Source organism: Prionailurus viverrinus, chromosome D2, assembly GCF_022837055.1.
Source record: "Prionailurus viverrinus isolate Anna chromosome D2, UM_Priviv_1.0, whole genome shotgun sequence".
NCBI classification, from domain to species: Eukaryota; Metazoa; Chordata; class Mammalia; order Carnivora; family Felidae; genus Prionailurus; species Prionailurus viverrinus.
The window spans coordinates 15,418,590-15,442,201 of NC_062571.1; the positions used below are offsets into that span (position 1 = coordinate 15,418,590).

General features: G+C 45.5%; 1 protein-coding gene across 1 annotated transcript in view; it reads left to right on the top strand.

Annotated features, from left to right (window-relative positions):
• Positions 1-23,612, top strand: part of LOC125147565 (pecanex-like protein 2) — a 291,684-nt gene that overhangs the window by 248,179 nt on the left and 19,893 nt on the right. Inside the window, exons 27-29 of the mRNA XM_047824659.1 lie at positions 6,244-6,497; positions 13,330-13,563; positions 15,006-15,118. Coding sequence (XP_047680615.1) covers positions 6,244-6,497; positions 13,330-13,563; positions 15,006-15,118 — 601 coding nt within the window. The remainder of the gene's footprint in view (positions 1-6,243; positions 6,498-13,329; positions 13,564-15,005; positions 15,119-23,612) is intronic.

Here is a 23,612-nt window from a genome sequence, read left to right on the forward strand (position 1 = left end):
CCTGCACGTCCAAGGGTCCCAGTGGGCGGATCAGTTAGGACACTGTGGCCATTAGTCACTCTGGAGGCCCCAGAGCATGCAGTGTGAATTACTCATTGCTGATAATTCATGTATGTATTTCTATACATCTGTACCAGAGGGAATAAAAGCTTTTTATTGCAGCATGAGCTAAGAGACCCTTGAAAGGTTTTAAAAAGGAGTGCTTTCAGCTAAAACCCAAAGCAGTGAGGTCTTGGGGAAAGACAAATGGAATCAAAGATGTGGGATCAGCCCTTCACTGTTACACTTCATGTAACACTGCCTGCTTGCTTTCCCCATCCTGATCTTGAGTTCTGTTTCATTGACTGTTATCCTAACAGTTCTGTATGTACATTATTACTTGAAGGTTGTAGTTTCCCATTTCTGACTTGTTATGACCATCTCATTTATGGGTTCTGTGGAGAGGCTTAGTACAAACATTGATTTTCTTTGTCTGCCAGACACGCAATATAATCTGCCGTGCATTTTCTCAATAGAGTTTCCCTTGCCTGTGCATGCAGTGACCTGGATAAAAATCTTCCCTTCATTTACCCATTCAGGCATTGCACCAACTACTCTGTCGGCACCTACTAAGTAGCAGGCACTGTAAATAATGATAAGGGATGTTGGAAAAAATGAATGGTATGGGAATGGATTTCAGGAAAGTGTTTATGTCTGAATTCAGTCTCAAAAGATGTGTAAAAGGATTCGGAGACTTACCCTTTTGGCCATGACTGAGTAACCAGTACTGGACTATACTTCCTGCCATAAACAATTATGAAACTAGGAAAAATATCTTAATCAACTGCTTTCAGATTTTGAACAGACAGTGCAAGCCTCTGATCAACAAGAGAAAGGAGAGACACAAGTAAGCTCCATAATTACCCTTGCTTTCTTCCTGGAGACCCTTTCTTATCTGTAGTATGGGGGTTGGGAGCAACACCCAAATAGAGTACAGTTGTCTTGCTGAGCTATGGAGGCAGAATCAGAGTTCTCAGCTGCTAAGGTAGCTGGGTTTTGTGGGTCAGAGTATCAGAAAGAAATGAATTTCACAAGGAAGGCACGGTAAAAATCTGTACAGGGATCCTCTTTAGTAATTGGATGAATATTAACCTGCTGACTGTTAGAGGCAAGTCCTGACAGAGAATAGTAACTGTGGAGGTCTGAACTAAATAGAAAACATGGAGGCTGTAAGGTGCCGAGATGTAGAAATACCAATCATCCAGCAGAGACACCTTACTGAACATCCCAGGAATTCAACCAAGACCCCAGAAAGACCAAGCTTTAGGAGTAGAGATATTAGCATCCCACAGGTCTACTCTAGACACTCTAAAAACAAGTTAAGAGACTCTTAAATACAGATAACAAACTGAGGGTTGCTGGTGGGGTGTTGGGTGGGGGAGATGCACTAAAGGGGTGAGGGGCATTAAGGAGGACACTTGTTGGGATGGGCACTGGGTGTTACATGTAAGTGATGAATCGCTAAATTCTATTCCTGAAATCGCTATTACACTATATGTTAACTAACTTGGATTTAAATTTTTAAAAAAGTTTCAAAAGGATCAAGCTGGCAGGCTGATGTGCAAATAAATTAACTACTTAACAGAACAAAACTCTGAAAAGACCAAAAAAAAAAAAAAAAAACCAAACAAACAAACAAAAGAAGTCCAGACTGTCAACACTATAGCATCAACAATATCCAGCATATAATAAAAGTTTCTAGATATGAAAATAAGCAGAAAAAGTGGTCCATAACCAGGAAAAGAAAACAATAAATAGAAACACACCCAAAGATGTTGGAGGTAACAGAAAAGAAGTTTCAAACAGATATTAATATGCTTAGGAATTCAGAGGAAAAATTATCATAATGAGTGAACTGATGGAGACTATCATAGGAAAGAGCCAGAAAGTCTAAAAATAAAATCCAATGTCTGAAATGAAAAATTCAGAGGATGGAAGAAAAGATCAATGAACTTGAAGACAATGCAATAGAAGCTGTCCAAACTGAGGCAAATAATAAAAGGTTAAAGAAAATAGAAACTCAGTGATCTATGGGGACAATATCAAGCATTCTAATATATGTGTAAAATTGGAATCCAAAAGGAAAAGTGATAAATAGGGGCAGAAAAAAATTGAAAAAATATTCTTCAGAAACTTTCAAAATTTGATGGAAAATATCAATCCATAAATCCCAGGAGCTCAGCACACCCCAAGCCAGATAAACACAAAGAAAACCAAACCTAAGCACATAATCCTCAGACTGGTGAAAATTAAAGAAAGAAAAATCAAAGAGCATCTGAGATTTTTCTATAATCATTTTGTCAAGATCATGAGAAAGTTTGAAAAACACTTTACAGACAGGGGAAAAGCATGTGAATTATTAAAATATCCTAAGAAGTAATGCAAGTCAGAACACAGTCCAATGATATTTTTTAAGGGCCAAAAGAAAACTATCAACCCAGAATTCTACAGCTAAGGAAAATATCCTTCAAAATTGAAGGCCAAATTTACATATTTCCAGAAAAACAAAAGTTGACATGATGACCAGCTAACCTCCACTGTAACAAATGTTAAAGGTAATCCTTCAGTTTGAAAGCAAATGATAACATAGAAAATCGATTCTACATAAAACAATGCAGATTGCCAGAAATGGCAAATATGTTAGCAAAGATGTTCTTTTCTTTTTAAAAACTTTACTGTTTAGAGCAGAATAATGACGGTCTATTATGGGGGTTAAATATACGTTAAAGTAAAATGTTTGACAACAATAATGTCAAGGACATGAAGGAGTCAATATACCATTTTAATAATCTCACAACATTACAGGAAGAGTGGTATGAAATCCATCTATTGCAGATTGCAAGAAGATGAAAATGCACATTGTAATCCCTAGCCAAAATAAAGATATTTTATAATGATTGAAGAGTCAATTGATCATGAAGATAAAACAGTCTCAAATGGCATACACCTAATAACAGAGGTTTAAGGAATAAAAACTAGGTGATTTAAAAAATAGTCGAACTGAAGGAAAATTAAAAACACCAGTATAAAAAATGTATGGGATACAACCAAAGCAATGTGTAGAGAAAAACTTACAGCTCTAAAGGTTTATAATAGCAAAGAAGAAAGGTTTAAATCAATGATCTAAGCAAGGAGTTGGCAAACTATGGCTATGAGCTTAGAATGGCTTTTATATTAAAGGGAGGGAGATGGAGAAGAGGGAAAGAAGAGAAAGAGAGGGGACGAGGAGGCAGCAGTAATATAGACCATATGTGGCCCCCAAATCTTAAAATATTTACTCTCTGACCTTTTGCAAAATACAAATTGGCAACTCCTAACCTACACTTTTACCTGAAGAAACTAGAAAAAGAAGATGAAATAAAACCCGAAGCAAATGAAAGAAGAAAATTAAAAAAAAAAATGAGAGCAGGAAATCTATGGATCATAAAATAAAGAAACAATGGAGGAAAATAATCATGAAATCAAATCTTGATTCTGAGGAAAAACCTATAAAATTGAAGAAAAAAAACTACCCAGACTGATCCAGAAAAAAAAAAAAAAAGATAAAACACAGATTATCAAGATCAGGAATTAAGGAGGGGACATTACTACAGATCTTAAAGCATTATAATAATAAGGACATTTTATAAATTTGACAAGTTAGGTGAAATTAAAAACTCATTGAAAAATATAACTTTCCAAATTTGACACCAGAAGAAACAGAAAATCTGAATAGACCTATATGTGCTAAAGCAATTGAATTCATAAGGAAAAACAAAACAAAACAAAAACAAAACATCTTGGCCACAGAGAGAACTCTAGAATCCCTGTCACCATTAATCATGCAAACTGTATTAAACTCTATTACACATGTAAGCAAGGATTATGACCAATATTGCCTTAACTCTTTCGGAAAATAGAAGAGAAAACACTTTCCAATTCATTTCATAAATTCCACATGTATACCAGACAAGGACATCACAGGGAAATAAACCTATAGGCCAATATACCTTGTGAATGTATATATGCAAAAATCCCCAACAAAATACTAGAAAACCACATCCAGCAATATATAAACCTGTCACGTTTCTCCCGGTAATGAAAGATTGGTTTAATATGTGGAAATTCATCAATAGGGTTTACCATATCAACAGAATAAACGGGAAAAACAGTAAAAGCGTTTGCTAGAATTAAATACCTATTTCTGATTTTAATATAAATTCTTAGATAACTGGAAATAGAAGAAGACTTTCTCCTTCTGACAAAGAGCGGTTATGAGAAACCTACAGCTAGTGTCCTTATGTAATGCTAAAAGACTGAATACTTGCCCCCTAAACTCACATTTATTTAACATTGTGCAGGAGGTTCCAGCCTATGCAATAAATGGCCAAAAATAGAATAAAGTCGTAAAGATTTTTAAACTCCCCAAAAGTGTTACCTACACTAACTGTCCCTGCTTTTTTCTCTCCCCTACTGTTGGCTCCAAGCAGGCATCCCCTCCCTCACTCATCACTACACCTACACCTCTCTTGCAGAGATAATCATTCACTTCTGTATGGCCAAATCTCACAGTTAATTCCCCAGGTAATTTGACCTATAAGCATCATTTAACATAGCTGATGTTCCCTCTTCCTTGAAACTCTTTTTTTCTTTTTTAACTTGCCTTTTGCTTCTTTCTGGTTTTCTTCTGACCTCACAGGCCACTTCTAGCCAATCATTTTTTTGGGAGAACCTCACCTCCCCAGCCTCTGAGTGGAATGCTCAGAGCTCAGCTCTCAGACCTGTCCTTTCTCCCAGATTACTTTAAATCGCCCCTATATCCTGATAATTCTCTCAGATGTTATGAATTTCTGCCAGAACCCTTCCCCTGAACTCCAGATTTCTTAATCCAACTGTCTACTTGACATCTCCATTTTGATTAATAGCGAACAGCTAAACTTCACATATGGAAGAAAAACTTCCTGATCTTCCCCTCAGCCCACCCAAAGGCTGCTCGCCCTGCAATCTTCTCCATCTCCGTGGACAGTCTTTTCACTTTTCACCTTGCTCAGGTCAGAAAACTTCACACCATTCTTCATGAATCTTTTCAACATCTCCCATCCAAATTGGTTTCCAAATCCTAACAGACTACCTTCAGAGAGATCCAGATGTGATCATTTCTCCATACTTTCCCCAATGGCCTTTATCCAAATCACCACTGTGTCATGTGTGTTAACTAACAGCCTCCTAACTGATGTCCTGGCTCCCACCCCTGCTTCTATAGTCCGTTCTCTGGATAGCAGCCAGCATGATCTCCTCCAACAGAAGTCAAACCACATTTCTCCTAAGCTAAAAACATCCAAGGGTTCTGAGGGACCACTCCGAGTAGGATCTTTCGGTTCCTGTTTTCTGGTTCCTATGATCCGTGCAACTACCAGAGTACTTGTAAAATACGCTAGCATGTATTCACAAAGTGTGCAGCTGGTTTTTTGAAGCTAGATGCAGGATATTCCATTTATTCCTGTTAGTTTTTCAGCATGTTAGTTTCAGTCCACCATCCTGTCTGCTAAGATCGTTTTAGGTCACAACTCTGCACTCCAGACAGTGCCAGTAACTTATGTCGTTGGCACACTGTGTATGTTCCCCTTTAAATCATTGACAAAAACGTTGAGCACCCCCCCCAACATCCATGCTCTCAGTCATGTGAGGTGAGGTGGCATGCGTGGTCTGCCCTTATGGTTAGGCAACGGAGCTCTTCCAGAAAAGAAGCAGGGAGCTTTCCATCCTGAAAAACACATCAGCATGCACTTACTTGCTCTCAGACATCTCCACCTGCCACCTTTGTTTAGCCTCCTCTCTGCTCAGCTGTGACCTGCAGGTTTCTGGTAAAGGTAACTCAAGAGTATAACTGTACTGCCTTTCAACTTGGTGTCCATGAGCACCGTGCAAGTCTGTCTCCTCTCTCTCTCTCTCTCTCTCTCTCTCTCTCTCACACACACACACACACACACACACACACACATGAATGGGGAGGAGCTGAGAATCCGAATGGATATGAATGAAGAAAAGAGTTAATGACAATGAGAATGGTGACTTATTTGGGAATTTAAGAATTAAACTATCCTCCTGATTCCCAGACTTTCTTCGGTGTCTTCCCCTCCAGGGAAGGCCGGGGAAAATCCATTGTGAACAAAGGTTAACCCAGTGACTCCTTGTATAACTTCCATCTTGTATGTGCTCTGCCAGGAACCTACTGCCAGCAGAGAGAGGTCGAGGCCATCATGGAAGGTGATGAGGACGACAGAGGCTGTTGCTGCTGTAAACCAGGCCACCTGCCGCACCTGTTGTCCTGCAATGCCGCATTCAACCTCCGCTGGCTCACCTGGGAGATCACACGAACACAGTACATCCTGGAGGGCTACAGCATCATAGACAACAACGCAGCCACCATGCTACAGGTTTTTGACCTGCGTAGGATCCTCATCCGATACTACATCAAGGTATCGCTGCTCTGGGCCCCGGGACACTTGTCTGAGTAATCATTCGGGGCTGGCTCAAGAGGCTCCCAGAGAGATTTGCAAAAGACTAGATGCTGCAGCTTCTCCTCATCTTCTGAATCTGAGACCCAGCTAGGTTTGGGAACCACTGGTTTTGCGAAAAATCCTCAAGGGCTTTGAGGTAACCTGGAGCTCACGCTTTGAGTCACATCCTAAGCGTGGCCACTAATAGACAGTTCCTTTCCTTCCCTAAATCTGTGTCTTCCTTTCTAACACAGCACAGCTACGGTGATGCTGGTGACGATAAATTGAAATGTCCTGGAAATATCACCAAACCTCAGCATTTACGTGCCACAAGTTACCGATTTAGATGTTCTGCAATTTCCACCCTAGAACCAGAATTATTTTTTGAGCCTAAAATAAAAACTCAAAAGTATGGGGCGCCTGGGTGGCGCAGTCAGTTAAGTGTCCGACTTCAGCCAGGTCACGATCTCTCGGTCCGGGAGTTCGAGCCCCGCGTCAGGCTCTGGGCTGATGGCTCAGAGCCTGGAGCCTGTTTCCGATTCTGTGTCTCCCTCTCTCTCTCTGCCCCTCCCCCATTCATGCTCTGTCTCTCTCTGTCCCAAAAATAAATCAACGTTGAAAAAAAAAAAAAAAAAAAATTTAAAAAAAAGTATAGCGAAATGATCCAGTTAGGATTAGTTATGACGGCCTTTCTTCCTCACTCGTTTGGGACTAATGACATAGTTTTCCTGTTGCTCTGGGGCCGCGTCTGCCTAACCCATATTCAACCTCAGAAAATGTGCCGGTTTGGAGTGAAGTGTCCTGGGAAACAAATATGAACCTTGAGCGAGGGTGCAGAGGGACAGTTGGGTCTAATGGGGGCAGTCTTTGCACGGGCTTCTGTTCAGAGGGAGCACTTTGCATGGTGGGAACCCTGGGTCCTGGTCCTCACAGGGGTCCACATTTTAATGGCATTTAAAACGAGGATGCTCATCCGTCTGAGATCCCAGACTCCCTGCCAGCTGAGGCTGTGAGAGGTGGCCCAGCAGAAATGAGGAAATACAAAGTAGGCAGATAACACAGGTGCCTGAAGCTTCAGGAGTCTCAACCAACTAAAAGAAAGACGTTTAGAAATTTGGAATAGCTACCGAGGAGAGCCCCACGTGTGCGTCAATACTGCTCAAGTTTACAGGAAATAGAAGACAGACTGTAAAGAGTTCAGAAGGTTAAATAATTCTTGAGTATCACACCCAAGGCAGGTGTAATGAGAAATGTTCGTGAGACCCTTTCCTGTGCGGAATATTCAAAACAGATTTAGTGGTTCGTATTCACCACCTTCATGTATGCCAAAGGGGTGCAGGAATTTACAGCCCTGCCTCATGCAAAACTGTGGCTGTTTTGCCCAGCCTTGCATACATCGGGGAAGATTTGGGAAAGCACATCAGGGATTGGTGACCTCCTGCCTCATGATTCCACGGTCTGCTCCCTTGGCCATTATAAACTGCGCTGCAAGACGTTTCATACAGAGTCAGCCCTGGGCAGACTCGGCGTCCCAACTGGGGGTAGATTTGGGGGGGTCACGAGATAACTGTGGCACGCTGGCACGAGAAGTGTGTTTCTGTCACACGTGAATGAAGAACGGAGGGGTTCTGTTCTGTGGGTCTGTTCCAGGAAGTCCTAGGGACCCAGGTTCCTTCCAGCTGCCAGCCCTACCATTTTAAGTGACTCCCCCGCTTCATGTTCCAAGAGGTAAGCCCCAGGCTCCAGTGGATGGAGGAGAGGACACAGGAAACGAAGACCAAGGGCATGCACCAGTGGTCCCCTCGAAATGCTCCTGGAAGCTGCCACATTACATTCCTGGTGTCTCCCAGGGGCCGGAAGGTTGTCCTGTGCCAGCAGTGAGGGGTTAGGAAAGTGCATTCTGAGCCGCCTTGAACCCAGAGAGAAACCATCTGGAACTTTCCACCGTTGTTTCCGGTAGAGTTTCCACACTGCCACCCATCTCCCCCTTTGCACACGCATTCCGGTACCCCCCGCCCCCACCCCTGCCAGACTTCCTCCTCCTGCCCTTCTCTCCTCATGCTCCCTGTGCTCACAGGCTCCCTTGGGGCCCTTGCCCGGCGTTCACTTCACCTGCATCTTCCGGCACCTCCCTCGGCACGGGAGCCACGCACACCTGACTCCTCTTTGGGTCCCCAGCCTTCGGTGTGGCGACCTGTGTGTTGAGGTATCCAGGGAATTTTTTGGACTGAATGAACAAAGGTCCCAGGTAATGTGGATCCGGGGTCCGGGCCATAGAGTCCGGGCGGATGAGATCCAGATGTGTTCAACACTGAGCCACATCTCTGTGAATCGGGAGCTCCCCATGAACAGCCTTCCCGTGAGTGAGACTTGTGGGCAGACCCAGCCGCACATGAGGGAGCCAGCAGGCCGCCACGAGTGAGAGAAGAGAGAGGGAAAGGATGAGGTGCCCTTTCAGGGTCTCCCCTCTCGGCTTTTCCAGAGGCCTTGGGGGCACCACTCCGGGACCTGCTTTTCGAGGCCCCCCTCCCTTGAGCTGGTAATTAGATTGATACTCACTTTCCTCTTCTCCTGCCTCCCAATCCCCCGTATGTTTTCTAAAATGACAGTTTACCAGTTTCCTGATAAACAAGTCCAGGATAATGTGAAAGCAGCCGAGGCTGAAGGAGCTCCCCCCGCCCCACCCCCGCCCAGAACCTGCCAGATAATACTTAGTTTGTGGGAAAACAATGCCCTTAACTCTGTTTTCCAAGAGGGGGGGGAGTGTGAGGTGGGTAGGAGAGGCACCCGGCGCATTGCTTCGTTACTGGCGGGGCGCTGCTCGCGAGCTGGGGCAGACCCCTGGCACCAGGCTCCCCGAGTAAGCTGGCTAATCAGAGACTTGCATGTCCTACCCAGAAATTCTGACTCCGTGGGCCTGGGGAGGGGCCCTAGCCCCCCTATTTTTAAACTCATTTCCCAAGTGATTTGATACACAACTAAGCTTGGGCACCACTACGGACATATTCGTGCTCAACAGAAACAGAATTCTCTTAAATTCCAAAATAGTGCTCAGGAGGGGCCCAGGTCGGGTGGCAGGTGGGTTAGTTCCCAGCAGCATCAACGGGCCTGTTCGTGCGGGGCTCTCTCTGCCTGCGGCACTCAGTGCTTGCCCGCCCTGTGCTGTGGGGTAGCTCAGAACTTGCCCCCGTCCCCCCGTGGAGCTAGTTAAAGAAAATCTCAGGGGTACCCAGTGGCTATCAGAACAGAAGAAACAGCATTTGAGGGTAAAAACCTTGGTTACTCGGCGAACAAGACTGCCTTTGTTATTCTGAATTGCTCAAAGTTTCAAGAGTTGGGTTTCATTCTTTTTGTCGTCATTATTGTTATTTTTATTGGGCAGGCAAATCAGAAAGGAAGAAAGGCGTGGAGTATTTCCATTACACAAAAGGATTTCTTTTTTTTTTTTTTAATCTCCTAATAAACTGGGTCAGTTCCCCCACCCTGTAGGAATATACTTGCAATCACTTCCTTCCTGACGACTGGAGGGTTTTCTCCGGTGCCTCCTCCAGCTCCCCTCCACTTATTTGTGTTGAAAACCCTCGGAGCAGTCAAGGAATCCGCTTTCTGCCAGGGCCTGGTTTTCCTGCTGCCAGTCTTTCCTGTCCAAGCCTTTCAGAAAGGAGATGCGCTTATCGCTGGCCTTGCAGAATGAGAAACGGAAGACCGCATGTGTGGGTCTGCCTGCCAGGGCCCCCTTCCTAGAACGAGCTGTCTGATAGAATATGCTGATCTACAATGAAAATGAGAAACCAGGAGAATCCCTGCTGGAGGAGCCAGATACGGTGGATGAATTCAGAAGAGGTCTCGCTTTCCACGTGGTTCTGTGCCGTCCATTCATTCTCCCTGTCCTCACTTACCGGGTCGACTTAGTGTTGTATCCGTTTCATCCTGACAGATTCGGAAGGATTTCACACTGTTCGTGGACTCTGTCTCCCCGACGGGATTTCTGCCTACGCGAAATGGAAATGGAGTATGGTTTGCCACCGTGGGGTGTGTTGTGTTTTCTCCGGGGCGAGGAGAGCGGGTTCCCCTCGTGCACTGGGGAGCCGAGCCGGGGCAGCACTGGGAAGTCAACACTGCAAGGTTCTGCCAGACCTGGAGGAGGAAGTTTCAACCTCTGGGATTCAGACTCCTCATTAACTATGCTGACTGCATCGGTCGAGGGGGTTATTTTCATTCCTCCCTAGAAATGAACGAAAAAGTAAACGCCCTCCAAGTTTTGTTTGTTGTTCCTATCTGGTACATGTGATTGGGACATATTGGGGAAAGACCAGACCAGATGTTTGCTAGAGCCAGATGTTCAGACGGACCCACTTTCTTCGTACCCTTTGTAACCGTCAGCTGAGACACCTTGCCTCTGGCCAGTCACAGAACCTCTTGTGCTTGTAACTTTGGGTCAGCTGTTTAAACCCCCCACGTTCATAAAAGCTTTAAATTATCCTGCCAGCAAGTCGGTCGTAGAAAACCCTCCAGATCCAGGGGCCTCTGGGTGGCTGTTGGTTAAGCGTCCAACTTCTGCTCGGGTCGTGATCTCAGGGTTCGTGAGTTCAAGCCCTGCTTGTGCTGACAGCTCAGAGCCTGGAGCCTGCTTCAGATTCTGTGTCTCCCTTTCTCTCTGTCCCCCGCCGGCTTGAACTCTGTCTCTCTGTCTCTCTCAAAAATAAACATTAAAAAAAAAAAAAAAACAACCCTCCAGATTCAGAACCAACATTTTTGAATATTGGAAGGCACTCTGGTGGCCGCCACAGACTCAGCGGTCTCCCGGCCCCACATGCCTTCTGTTCCCTCACCCCTACCCCTCACCCCTCACCTGGGCTGCTAGCACGGACTCCCTGAGCCTCAAGCCCCTGCATGGGTAAGTCCTAGATCCAAGGACTTATATGCCAAATAGAGGTTGTGTGCCAGGCCACGTGCTGAGTTCTTTACACTCATTGTCTTGTTTGAAATCTCCGAAAGATGAAGAGAAGCGGACTTTACCCCCGCCTCTGTCCTCTCTGCCTCCCACTCAGCCTCCTGTGGCCTCCTCCTTCTTCCTTCCCGCCCTGTCCCCTCCCTCCTTATACTGAAGGGGCTTCTCAAGGCTGACGGGGTTGTCCTGGGTGCAGCGCCGCAGGAACGATAGAGCGTGTGAACCGCGGACTTCCTTGTCCCCGCTCCACCACTTTGGCGTCGGGTGGGGGAGGCTTACAGAGAATATGCCCCTAAGAAGGCAGGCCACACGCCGTGAGCTGCACGCAGATTAGCCTTCCCGAAGTCCAGGCTGCCGTCGGTCCTAACAGCCGAGAACGGCTGAGTCCGGCCTTTGCCGTCATTTGGCCCGAATCCACGGACCCCATGCGTCCACCCACTCACCTGCTCAGACTCCTCAGATAACCTGAAACCGGACACTCGTCAGCAAGCTCCAACCTTGGTGCTCCGGATCTCGTGTCCCAGCCGAAGGGAGGGAAGAGCAGGAGAGAGGGCAGGAGCCTGCCTGGAAAAGTGTGTCTCTGCCCGCTCAGTCACGGGGGTCAAGCCACCTACGCCCTGGCCAGGTCCGGGCCATGTGGTTTCCTTTCTGCCCTCTCCCTTGGCAAGAATGTCTTTTTATAATCAGAGAGGGCCACGGGGTTTGGGGCCACGGGGGCGTGCATCGCTGCCTCTGTTGCACCAGACGCCGCCCTTCCCTGTTGCGGCGATTCCCAGGTGACATACAAGCCACGTTCCCGGGGCCGCCCCAGCCTCAGTGGCACTGAGTACCCCTTCCAGTTGCCTGCGATAATAAAGGGTACAGAAGGCTATAATGAAGGTATACTACCGCTGCTGCCGATGCACCCACATCCGAGTTGGATTTTCGTTTTCTCTGCGACTGTTTGACTTCTCCAGGCCGGGCGCTAGCCTTTCTGAAGGACGCATTCATTCGCAAACTGCAAGATGGCTTTCAGTAAAGCTGTGACTTAGAAGAAGAAAGCCCGAGGGTGGCATTTTCCCCAGTTGGGGTATTCCTCAGTGGAGTGTCTGATGGAGGGGAAAACACGGGTTATTTTGAAGGCATCACAGATGTCCACTGTCTGGGCACCCCGGATTACGTGTGCATGTGTGTTTCAACAGTTCTACATCATAAGTACTTTCCATAAGAGTTTTGTTGTTTTTGGGGGCGCCTGGGTGGCTCAGTCGGTTGAACATCTGATTTTGGTTCAGGTCATGATCTCGAGGTCTGTGAGTTCGAGGCCCATATCGGGCTCTCTGCTGACAGCTCTGAGCCTGGAGCCCGCTTCAGATTCTGTGTCTCCCTCTCTCTCTGCCCCTCCCCCGCCTCAAAAATCAATAAACATTAAAAAAAACGTTTTTTGAGAATTTTGTTGTTTTTGTTCATTAAACAGTCTTTAGCTGGGGTCTCGGGAGAGGGTCTGCCCCAGTGTCTTTCAGCAGGATCAGCCACCCGTGGCTTCCACAGGAGCCTGTGGCAACCCAAGGGTGTTCTTGTGTGTCTCTCTCTGAAGGGGTAGGGCTGGCTGTCATTCTTCCTCACCATGGAAATTCTGTTCTGGTACATTCTGTTAGCGTCCTGTTCTTCCCACTTCCCTCATCCCTGTGGTGACCCTTAAGACAGGACACTTTAGAATGTCTCAAGTAAGTCCTAAGCATTAAACCTGGCAGGAAATGCCATGAAACCAAGTATGTCTCATACTTCCCTGACATTGATTTACTTCATGAAATACAATAAATAAGAAGTCTTTGCGTCTTTCGAACGGCTCTAAGGGCTCAAAATCTTGCTTTCTGTCTGCAGAGCATCATATACTATATGGTAACGTCCCCCAAACTTCTCTTGTGGATCAAAAACGAATCACTTCTGAAGTCCCTGCAGCCTTTTGCGAAGTGGCATTACATTGAGCGTGACCTCGCAATGTTCAACATTAACACCGATGATGACTACGTCCCGTGTCTCCAGGGGATAACACGAGCCAGCTACTGTAACGTTTATCTAGAATGGATTCAGTACTGTGCGCGGAAAAGACAAGAGGTAGGTCCGGGAGGTGGGGGCTGGAGGTACTGAATTAAATTTAAAAAACAAGGAGCATTTATCAAGTCCGTCTCTTATACTGTATGGCAGACAGAACATTAGCATCTGGATAAATGTTTATTTAACACTTAGACAAAATTAAAAGGAAGAATTCACATACCACGTTCTCCAATAGAGGAGCCTTGAAGGTATATTTCTCTCTATACTGTGCTCAGGGTTAGCACCGTTTTAAGTGTCTGTCATAGCTTTGAAAGTCTGGAAACTTCTTTGTTTAGAGCTGCTTGTGGAGATTTCTGTACAAAGGATATCTCTGCTGAAATCCGGAGGATTTGCTGAACGTATTGAATTGTGGCCCTGCAACCGATCTGTTTAGCCATCAAGATGGCCCATCTCACTCCGCAGTCGTGTCTCTTGGGCATTATCGCCCACATGCCGAGGACACTTCCGGAGATGAATGCAGCCTCTCAGAAATGAAACCAAGGACAACAACAGCTTCTAGAAAGAAGAGGAGGAGGTTCGGCCAGGAGGAGGAGCTGGGGGAGGAGCAAGGGGAGGGAGTCAGTTGACTTTGCTTCCTGGGATTTGAAAAGCCGAATCCATGTGCTGTTGATAGAGACAGTAGATCCAAAATGAATACACCCTCCTTAGTAGTGATGAGGTATGCCAGCGGACGTGAGGGGACAAACCAAGTTACAACACTAACCCAGGTCCTCAACCTTTCCTCGAGTGATTAAAAACAGGGCGCGGAAGGAGCAGGTGGTAGAATCTGCCTTCCCAGGTGCAGCAGAGAGAATGTGTGCTCATATCTTAACCCTTGCTTAGCCTCTTCAGGTGGCTGAGGTGTGCAAAGAATCTGCGGGTATTCCGAGCTATCACCGCGGTGTTCCTCTTTCCTCATGTGGTTCCTGAAATTGTTTCATTTGCCCTGCAAAAAGATATTTCGGCTCTTTCTTCTGCCTCTTCCCCGCCTCTCTTTTTAAGCTGACTTTGGATGACCCCTTAAATCTAGTTGTTGATTGTGGACTTAATGGTCAGTTCAGTGGGCTCCTTGTTATAGGGAGAACAGAAAACCCTCACCTGCACGTGATAGACACGTCTTGCCCCTGCATTGGACGGCGCTAAGGTGGGCATTCATTTGAATGTAAGCCCTGACCCTCTTCTCCTGAAGCCATATTCAAAACTCCAGAGAATTAGGTCAACAGGCACATGTTAGCCCCATCTCTCCTCTAGAGTAGCTTCCTCATTTCAATTTTTTTTTTCCACATCCAAGCACGAGAGAAACTCTGCAGGAAGCAGAGAGTCCCCCAACCCTGAGGTATTCTAGTCAACTCGGTGACCACAATGGCTGACGGACAACACCCCTGACACTCGACCTTTATGATTCTGTGTCCTTGCCTATTGGAACCCGTGTGAGAGTTGAATTAACATCCTTGCTCTTTCAGCCTTCCAAGAACCTGGACAGCGATGAGGACTCCCCTCTAGTGACCCTGTCCTTTGCCCTGTGCATCCTGGGGAGGCGAGCTCTGGGAACGGCAGCTCACAACATGGCCCTCAGGTACCTGCAGAAACAGTACCGGCACCAATGGTGTTTCTGAGTGATTTTTGTCAATCATTTTCTTTATTTTAAAGTTACGGATAGTTCCTTCTGTAATAAATTCTGCTGGGTCCAAAAGAAGGCTTTCTTGAGCACTGTGACCTTTTGGAGTTCTGCATTTGGAAATGCCACTAATACAGAACAGCCAACACCCCAGGATTATGGGTACAGGGCCTTCTGTGTTACAAGCCATGGATTTGCTGAAAAGATGAAATGAAACCATTTATAGGAACTTCCTAGCCTGGTCTCTAGCAAAATTAATGCTTAATAAAAACGTCCGTTCCCTTTCCCCGTTTTTCCTGCAAAAGGAAATCATCACATCTGTGCTCCAGTGTAGACCGCACCCTGCCCTGTCTCTGCGGGGCTTTGATTAACTGGATGTCCCCTCAGCTGTGTTTTCAAACTCTGTTTCTACCAGATCTTCCTGCTCTGTTTGTAAATAGCTCAAGGTTCTCTCCTTTTTTAAAAAAAATGACCTAGGGGCGCCTGGGTGGCTCAGTCGGTTGAGCGTCCGACTTCAGCTCAGGTCGTGATCTCACAGTTCGTGGGTTCGAGCCCCGCATCAGGCTCTGTGTTAACCGTTTGCTCAGAGTCTGGAGCCTGCTTCAGATTCTGTGTCTCCTTCTCTCTCTGCCCCTTCCCTGCTCATGCTTTGTCTCACTCTATTGCTCAAAAAATAAATGTGAAAAAATTTTTAAAAATTGACCTATAATTGACATACATTATATTAGTTATATATATATATATATATATATATATACATATATATATATATATATATGTAATTGGAACCCAAAAGGGTTCTTTTGATATTCAGCTGGAGCGAGTGTAGACTGGATTACAAGCTTCTGAATGGCAAAAGCCACTCATGTATTGGTTTAACAACCTTCACAGCCTCTGCACTAAGTAAGTCGAGGGGGACTTGCTGACGGTTCCCGAATGCCCTTCTGCAGGGGACGGCTGTGAGCCCTTACCAGTGGAAAGTTCTGGAAGGGTGTCATCAGTTTCGGTGTGTGACTTGGTGAGGGGTGAAGTGGTATGGTGGGCACGTCTCCTCATTTCTCTCTGGACGCAGCAGCCTTGAGTCATGCACAGGAAAAGGTAAACACCGAGGTAGAGCTATTCTCACAACTCCCACATCTCTGAATTTTACGATGTTCTTCACAGGTGAGAAATGCTAACTGACCATTTTGGTGTGGAGTTAGAACTTGTTATAGGGAATACCCTGGGGAGGAGCTGACTGGCTTCTCCCGCCTGACTCAGCCTCATGCTGTAGACCCCGACAGTTTCCTCTGGGGTCGTCTGGGGCCAAATTTGATGATTGAAAGCCTAGCAGAAAGCTTGTGTGTGGGCTTCGTAAAACAGGATGATGTGGCTGCTGCAAGGGGCTCTTCGCTAAATAGAGAGTGTGGTTGGGGAAGGGCTTCAGAAGATTCTGGAATCACAAAATGCATCTTCAGATAGTCATAGCCTCCAGGCAGCTGATCTTCTGTTTGACCCATTTGAAGTCGGTTTAAAAAAATAATAATAATAAATTCCGAATTTTCTTTGCAAACTGCAAATAAAATGCCTCAAGGATTTATTCTTTTAGTTCCTCCCTAAGCTACTTTCAAAGACTTCTTCCATCTTGCTCTTTGTGTGACTTGTTCAGATATTCCCCATCCAGGTGTTTCTTGCTTGGTCTGCTTTATTTATTTCTTCCTTGATTGAAGCACCAGGCTCACCAGCTGCTTGTTTTAAACCCGGTTTTGATGGGATTTTCTTTGTTTCAAACAATTTCTCCTACTCCCGCATCAGCTCTGCTTATAGTGATGAGATAAATCTGGGAACCATATTCTCAGTACTCTGGGGGAAGATTGGATTATCTGGGACCAGTTCCTTTTACTAAGAGGTCCCCTACCATCGCCAAATCCTGCAGCATACTTCCAATGCCATCTCTGATGACTAAAGGCAACTGACACTCTGCCCTGGGCCAACGGCTTTGGGGGCCTGATGGCATTGAAGTTCTGACTTCATCGGGTGTGTCATGGGGAGTGGGGAGGGACGCAGTATGAGGGGAGGCTGGACCGTGGCAGGGCCCCCACCTCTACCTCAGCCGAACAGCTGTGCTCTACACTGTATATGCTAGAATCCAGTAAATGGTTTTTCTTGCCAAAAAAAAAAAAAAAAAAAGATTCCACAGCTCAAGAAAAATGTTTAAGTGTAATTTTTTATAGATAGAGTCAAATTGCTGTCCAGTAATGCTGCCCCAGTTTGTAATCCAGCCAAGAGCGTTTGGCCATATCCTCACTAATGCCGGATATTCAATCTTTAATTTTTCTGGTCTCCTGGGTGAAAAATTATCTCATTCTCATTTTAATTTGCATTTCCATTATTCATAGTGAGGGTAAGGATCATTTTACATATTTATTGGTGATGTATTTTTTTTCTGTCAATTTCCCACTGCCCATGTATATGCTTTACCCATTTTTATTAGGCTCTTAATGATATTTAGAAGGTATTCTCATATTAAGATATTAATATTTATTGGGGCACCTGGGTAGCTCAGTCGGTTAAGCATCCAACTCTTGGCTTCAGCCCAGGTCATGATCTCATGGTTCATGAGATCGAGCCCTAGCATCGGGCACATAGAGCCTGCTTGGGATTCTCTCTCTCTCCCTCTCTCTCTCTCTCTCTGCCTCTCCTCCTGCTCACACACATGTGCGCACTCTCTGAAAACAAATAAATAAATAAACATTAAAAAAAAACTTTAAGGGGTGCCTGGGTGGCTCAGTCGGTTAAGCATCTGACTCTTGATTTCAGCTCAGGTCATGATCTCACAGTTCATGGGATCAAACCCTGCATCAGGCTCCATGCTGACAGTGCAGGGCCTGCTTGAGATTCTCTCTCTCTCCCTCTCTCTCTCTCTCAAAATAAATAAACTTTTAAAAAAACTTTAAAAAGATATTTATATATGTTAAAAATATTTTCTATCAAGGTGCACTTGACTTATTTTTACCTACGGCACACTTTTTAAAAATTTTAATTTATAATTTCTGGATTTTGTGTCTTTCTTAAAATTGTTTTTTTTTTTTTTTACTTCCAGGATATAAAAATAGTATCCTCCATTTTCCTCTGATACTTGTATATTTTTACTTCTTTCCATTGAGTTTTTGCATCCTGTCAAGTCTTAGGATTTGATTTTACTCTTCCTACCTTGTTACATTTTTATGGATTCTGTCAGAGGATACGAGACTCCTGGGTCAGAGACAAAGGACTTTGCTTCTCATAGCGCAGCGGCAGCATGAGCATTAGTGTGTTACTTTCAGTTCCCCTTGCCCCCAAGGCCCACAGGGGTGATGCAGATCCTGTTTTCCCTGACCAGAGATGTTCATTGAGCTTAGGGAACCAGCCTTTTCTTAGCAGAAAAAGTTGTCATTTCATCCCTCAAGGATGCTCGCTGAAAACACAGCCCTGGGGAATGGCCTGGGCCAACAAGTAGTAGTATGTGTTGGAGAATGAGCCCCCTTGACTACTGGCTCACAACAAATTCACATATATTTTCATACATGATGAGAGATAGGGATCCATTTTCTTCCCCCAAATGGATAGCTGATAGTCCAATGCCATTTGCTAAGTAGTTTCTCATTAGTGATTTGGTCACTTAGTTAAAAACAGCACTAACTTAAAATACCACTTTTGCCGTATGCTACGTTCTACATTCCCAGTCATAGGTGGTATGCTTCTGGATTTACACTTCTGTTTAAAGTGATCAATCTCTCTAATAACAAAACCGTTTGGTTTACTAGAGTGATAGAAGTTTTGTTATCTGATAAGCCTAGTCCTCCTGTTTTTACTTTTTTCTTGCTGTTTTGTGGTGGATGCTATTCTCACTCAAGTTCTCCTCAGGTGAAATTCAGAATTACATTCTATAATAACCTCTGCTGGAATTTTGATGGATATTGTCTGGAATTTACAGATTGAGAAAGAAAATAAACAGTAGTCAGTAACATGGTGTATCTTTGTGATCATTCAGTTTTTTAAATGTCTTTTGGTAAAATTTTCTTTTTCTTTGAGATTTGTAATCTCTGGATGGATTATTTCTGGATATTTTATAGGTTTATTGTGATTAGGAATAGAATCTTTCCTGTCACATTTTTAATTGGTCACTGCTGATATACAGGAAAGTGATTTATCTTTTTTATTTAAAAACATTTTTTAATGTTTATTTTTTAAGAAAGACAGTGTGAGCGAGGGAGGGCCAGAGAGAGAGGGAGACACAGAATCTGAAGCAGGCTCCAGGTTCTGAGCTGACAGCACAGAGCCTGATGCAGGGCTCGAACTCACGAACCGTGAGATCATGACCTGAGCTGAAGTCGGGTGCTTAACCGACTGAGCCAGCCAGGTGCCCCAGTGATTTTTTTAAATTTGATCTTATTTTGGGTGCCTTTACTGAACTCTATTATAAACATAATATTCCAATTAATTCTCTTTGATTTTCTGGTGGAAAGACATATCTGCAAATAATGACAATTCTGGCATTCCCCCACCCCCCAATATTTATCCTCAATCCTTTTTCTTATTACATTGGCTGTGACCCCCCAGTGCAGTGTTCAAGTGGGCATCTGTGTTAGTTTCCTATTACTGCTATAACGAATTACCACCAACTTGGTGAGTTAAAGCAACAGAAGTTAATAATTACCCTACGGTTTTGGAGATCAAAAGTCCAAAATGGCGTTCGCTCGGCTACAGTCAGGATGTCTGCAGGGCTGTGTTCCTTCCGGAGGCTCTGAGGGGAGAATCCGTGGCCTATTCTAGAGGCTGCCCTTCCTCCATCTTTCCAGCTGGGAGTGCAGCATCTTTCAATCCCTCTCTGACTCCAACTCTACTTCACCTGCTTCCTCCTTTCACTCACAAGGATCCCTCTGAGTACATTGGGCTCACCCAGATAGTCCAGGATAATCTCCCCTTCCCAAAATTCTTAATTTAATCACATCTGCAAAATTTCCTTCCAGTGTTTAAGGTAACATATTCACGTGCTGCAGGTGGTAGGATATGGACATCTTTGGGGGCCCGTTATTCTGCCCACAACAGCATCCTTGCCTTAATCCAGATGTTTCAGGGAACGAGAGTAATATTTTAGCAGTAAAATGTAAGGTTTGTTGCAGGCTTCCAACTGACCATTTTAGCAAGCCAGGGAGTTTCCTCCTCTTCCTAGATTGCTAGATAAAGCTTTTATCGGGAAAGGATGCTGAATTATTTTAAAATGTGGGGTCAGGCATCAGATGATCTTCTTCTCCTTGAAACTATTAACGTAATGACTTACATTCATAGAGGTCTTCATGCTGAAATAGCCTGCAAATTCTAGGATAACCTCTATTTGGTCCTGATATATTATTCTTTTTATACAATTATGGGTTCAACTTGCTAATATTTTATTTACTATATAGTTACATGTACGTTCGAAGTGTGAGTGGCCCATGACCTTCATGTGTGCGTCTGAGCATGCACACAATATACTCTTGCATAATTTTTAAAAAATATTTTAAAAATGTCTTTGTTTTGAGAGAGACAGAGAGCATGAGTGGAGGAGGGACAGAGAGAGAGGGAGACGCAGAATCCGAAGCAGGCTCCAGGCCCCAAGCTGTCAGCACAGAGCCTGACGCGGGGCTCGAACCCACAAGCCGCAAGATCATGACCTGAGCCGAAGTCGGACCCTTAACCCACTGAGCCATCCAGGGGCCCCTCTTGCATAATTTTAAAATCAGGAATATTCCCTTAGGTGTACTTTATGCACAGGTCGTTCTCACATATTTAATGTTAAAGAGCTAACAGATGATTTTTGAACCCTGACGCCCCAGATGGGTCTTATACAGCAGCCTAGCATAAGTCACAAGCTCTACTTTATTTGATAGATTTAGTGGGGACATATTTTTGACTTTACAACAGTGACACAGCTCTGATGGACAGTCCTCGAGAAATAAAAATATATACATGCAAAGTTAGGGAGAATGACTAAATTGAGAATGATGCCTGGGAGAAGAGAAGCTCCATGGAGCGGGGCTGTCTGGAGGCCAGGCCCAGACATCCGGGGTGGGTGTGAGGATCCTAGAAGTGGGAGCCAGCATCCGGGTCTTGGCTGTGCCCTGAGTGACTTTGGACAAAACCCTTGCCCCCTCTCTGGTCGCCCTTCTGCCTGTGTCAGGTTTAACGTGGAGTCTGAGACCCCCTCCCCCTTTCCCCATTGACCTTCTTGGATCTGTCCTCCCTGAGACTGGACCCCTCCAATCACCACCCTTTACTGGGGGGCTCAGATCCCTGGGGGACTGGAGTTCCCTTCCTCACCTCCTTCTGGAAACTTAAGGGTATTTTTGCGCAAACTCCCACAGAGTTTGGGGGAAATCTAACAGGAAAGGGATAAACCTTCAGCTGTTTTCTTAGTCCCTCCACTCAGCTGCCATTAGTTTGGCTCTTAAAGAGCGAGGCCCCCCCTTTTCTCACTGGCATCCAGCAGTGAGGCTTTCTACCTATTGGAGGAGACTTTGGGGCTGAGAAGGGGCAATCCCAGCCAAACTGGGGTTTCATGTAGCCCCTTTGCAGCTGTTGGAGTCGTCCAAGGGCCTCCCCTCAGCTGGGTCTGGGAGGGCTCTAGGGGGCCAGGAGCTGTGTTGCCTGGGTTCTGTCCCCTCACTCTACATCAGGCACTTTATTGCTGGACCTTAGTGGGGTAGGCTTGCCCCTGCTCTTCCAGAGCCTGGAAGGGAAGACTGGAGGGCTTCCTGGAGGAGGCTGTGGAATGGGAGGGGTCGGGGGAGGAGAAAGAGGCCAGCAGCAAGCCTTTGCACATTGGGGTGGGGGCTGGGGACTGGCGAAACCTTAAATGAGAAGCTGAATACAAGCGAGCAAAGACCACAAAAAATACAGTGTCTTAAAATGTTGATGTGTTTTGGAGATAGAATGGGTTAGTGTGGAGGTTCCAAGTAAACCCTGGTAATTTTTTGAGATTTGGTGTTTGAGACCTATCTTCTTTGAAGAACTGGGTCTCCCACTGCAGAAAGGCACACATACATCAAAGGATGCCTTCACAGGAAGTCAAAATAGTTTCCCTGGCCCCAAGCTAAGAGATAGCTTGACGATGGTCTTCAAGTACATGGAAGGCGGCAAGTGGAGCCTGGCAGGTGCTCCGTTAATAGAGATAAAGGCGAAAAGATGGTGGCATTTTATAGCAGCACCATGTCTGCCTGAGGAAGAAATTGTACTGGCTCTTGGGAGCAGACTAGGGTTCCAAGAGGATAGAGAACCCCAAGATCAGCGTAGTCATGAAAAACAGTAGGCAAATAAGCCAGCCGTAGGTGCGCTATGTCAAGCCCTGTGCGGGAGGCCATTAAAATCGGGTCATCCAGCTGAAATCAGAATCTTGGAGCCTGTAGAAAACATGTAAGTTTGAAGCAGAGGAAAGAATTTATAGCCCAGAAAAAGAAGCAAGCATTCCTGGGACCTTAAACTGTAATACTGCTTGGGGAGGTCTTCTGCCCTGGCCTGGTGTATGGGTTCCACTCTGTGGTCAGCTTCGTAGCTTCTCTGATGGCTGGACTTCTTTAGGAGACACCCAGGTTCTCTGGTCCCCTGAGCCCCAAATCTCAAGATTACTTGGGCAGATCGATCAGAACATAGAACATAGACCCCAGGTCCCATCACAAACCACCCACTGAGGATCTCCAGGAACTGGGTCGGGACATCTCTGGTTGATTTTGAACAGCTGCCCTGTGGCTGACTCCTTGGGTCCTCGGGGCCAGGCTTGGGAAACACTGGCACGGGACAATGACAGTTGACCCCATCGACAGGGAGGCTGGAGGGAGCACAGAACTATTGGGTGTTCAAACGTCATGAAGTCAAATGTGTTTTTGAAAAGCTTCTCGTCAAAGCTTGCCTTTGACTTATTTCTCACTTGGGAATTACGATTCCACAATTTGTTTGGAATTTATTTGAAACAGCAACACTGGAGGCCGCACACTTGCTCTCCAGTTATTAGGCGGGATTCTGCGGTGTGAACATCCTTCTGTTTAGATCTGAAGCTTCTGCTGAAATGAGGATAATGGCAGCAGTGAACATTTACAGTGTGCTTGCTCTGTGTGTACTGGGGGCGGTGCTCAGCCCTTGACGCGAGTTTACGTCAAGTAAAAAGGCTTGACGGAGGATGAGGCAGTACGGTCATTGGCCCCATTTTACAGCTGGAAAAACCAACCCGCAGAGAAGTGACCGGCCTGGTGATTCACCACGGCGGAGTCTTGCCCAGTCTCCAGACTCCTGCTGCTGACACTGCTCTCTGCCACCGCTAATTCTGTCCCCTCTGCAGGAATCCCTCAGGTCGCCCCCATCCGTGTGGATGTTTCCCTGGGGCAGCTGGGCTACCCCATGGCACCCACCTTTCCCTCCTCACACCCCTGAGCTCCCCTTGTTGACGGCTTTTCCTCCG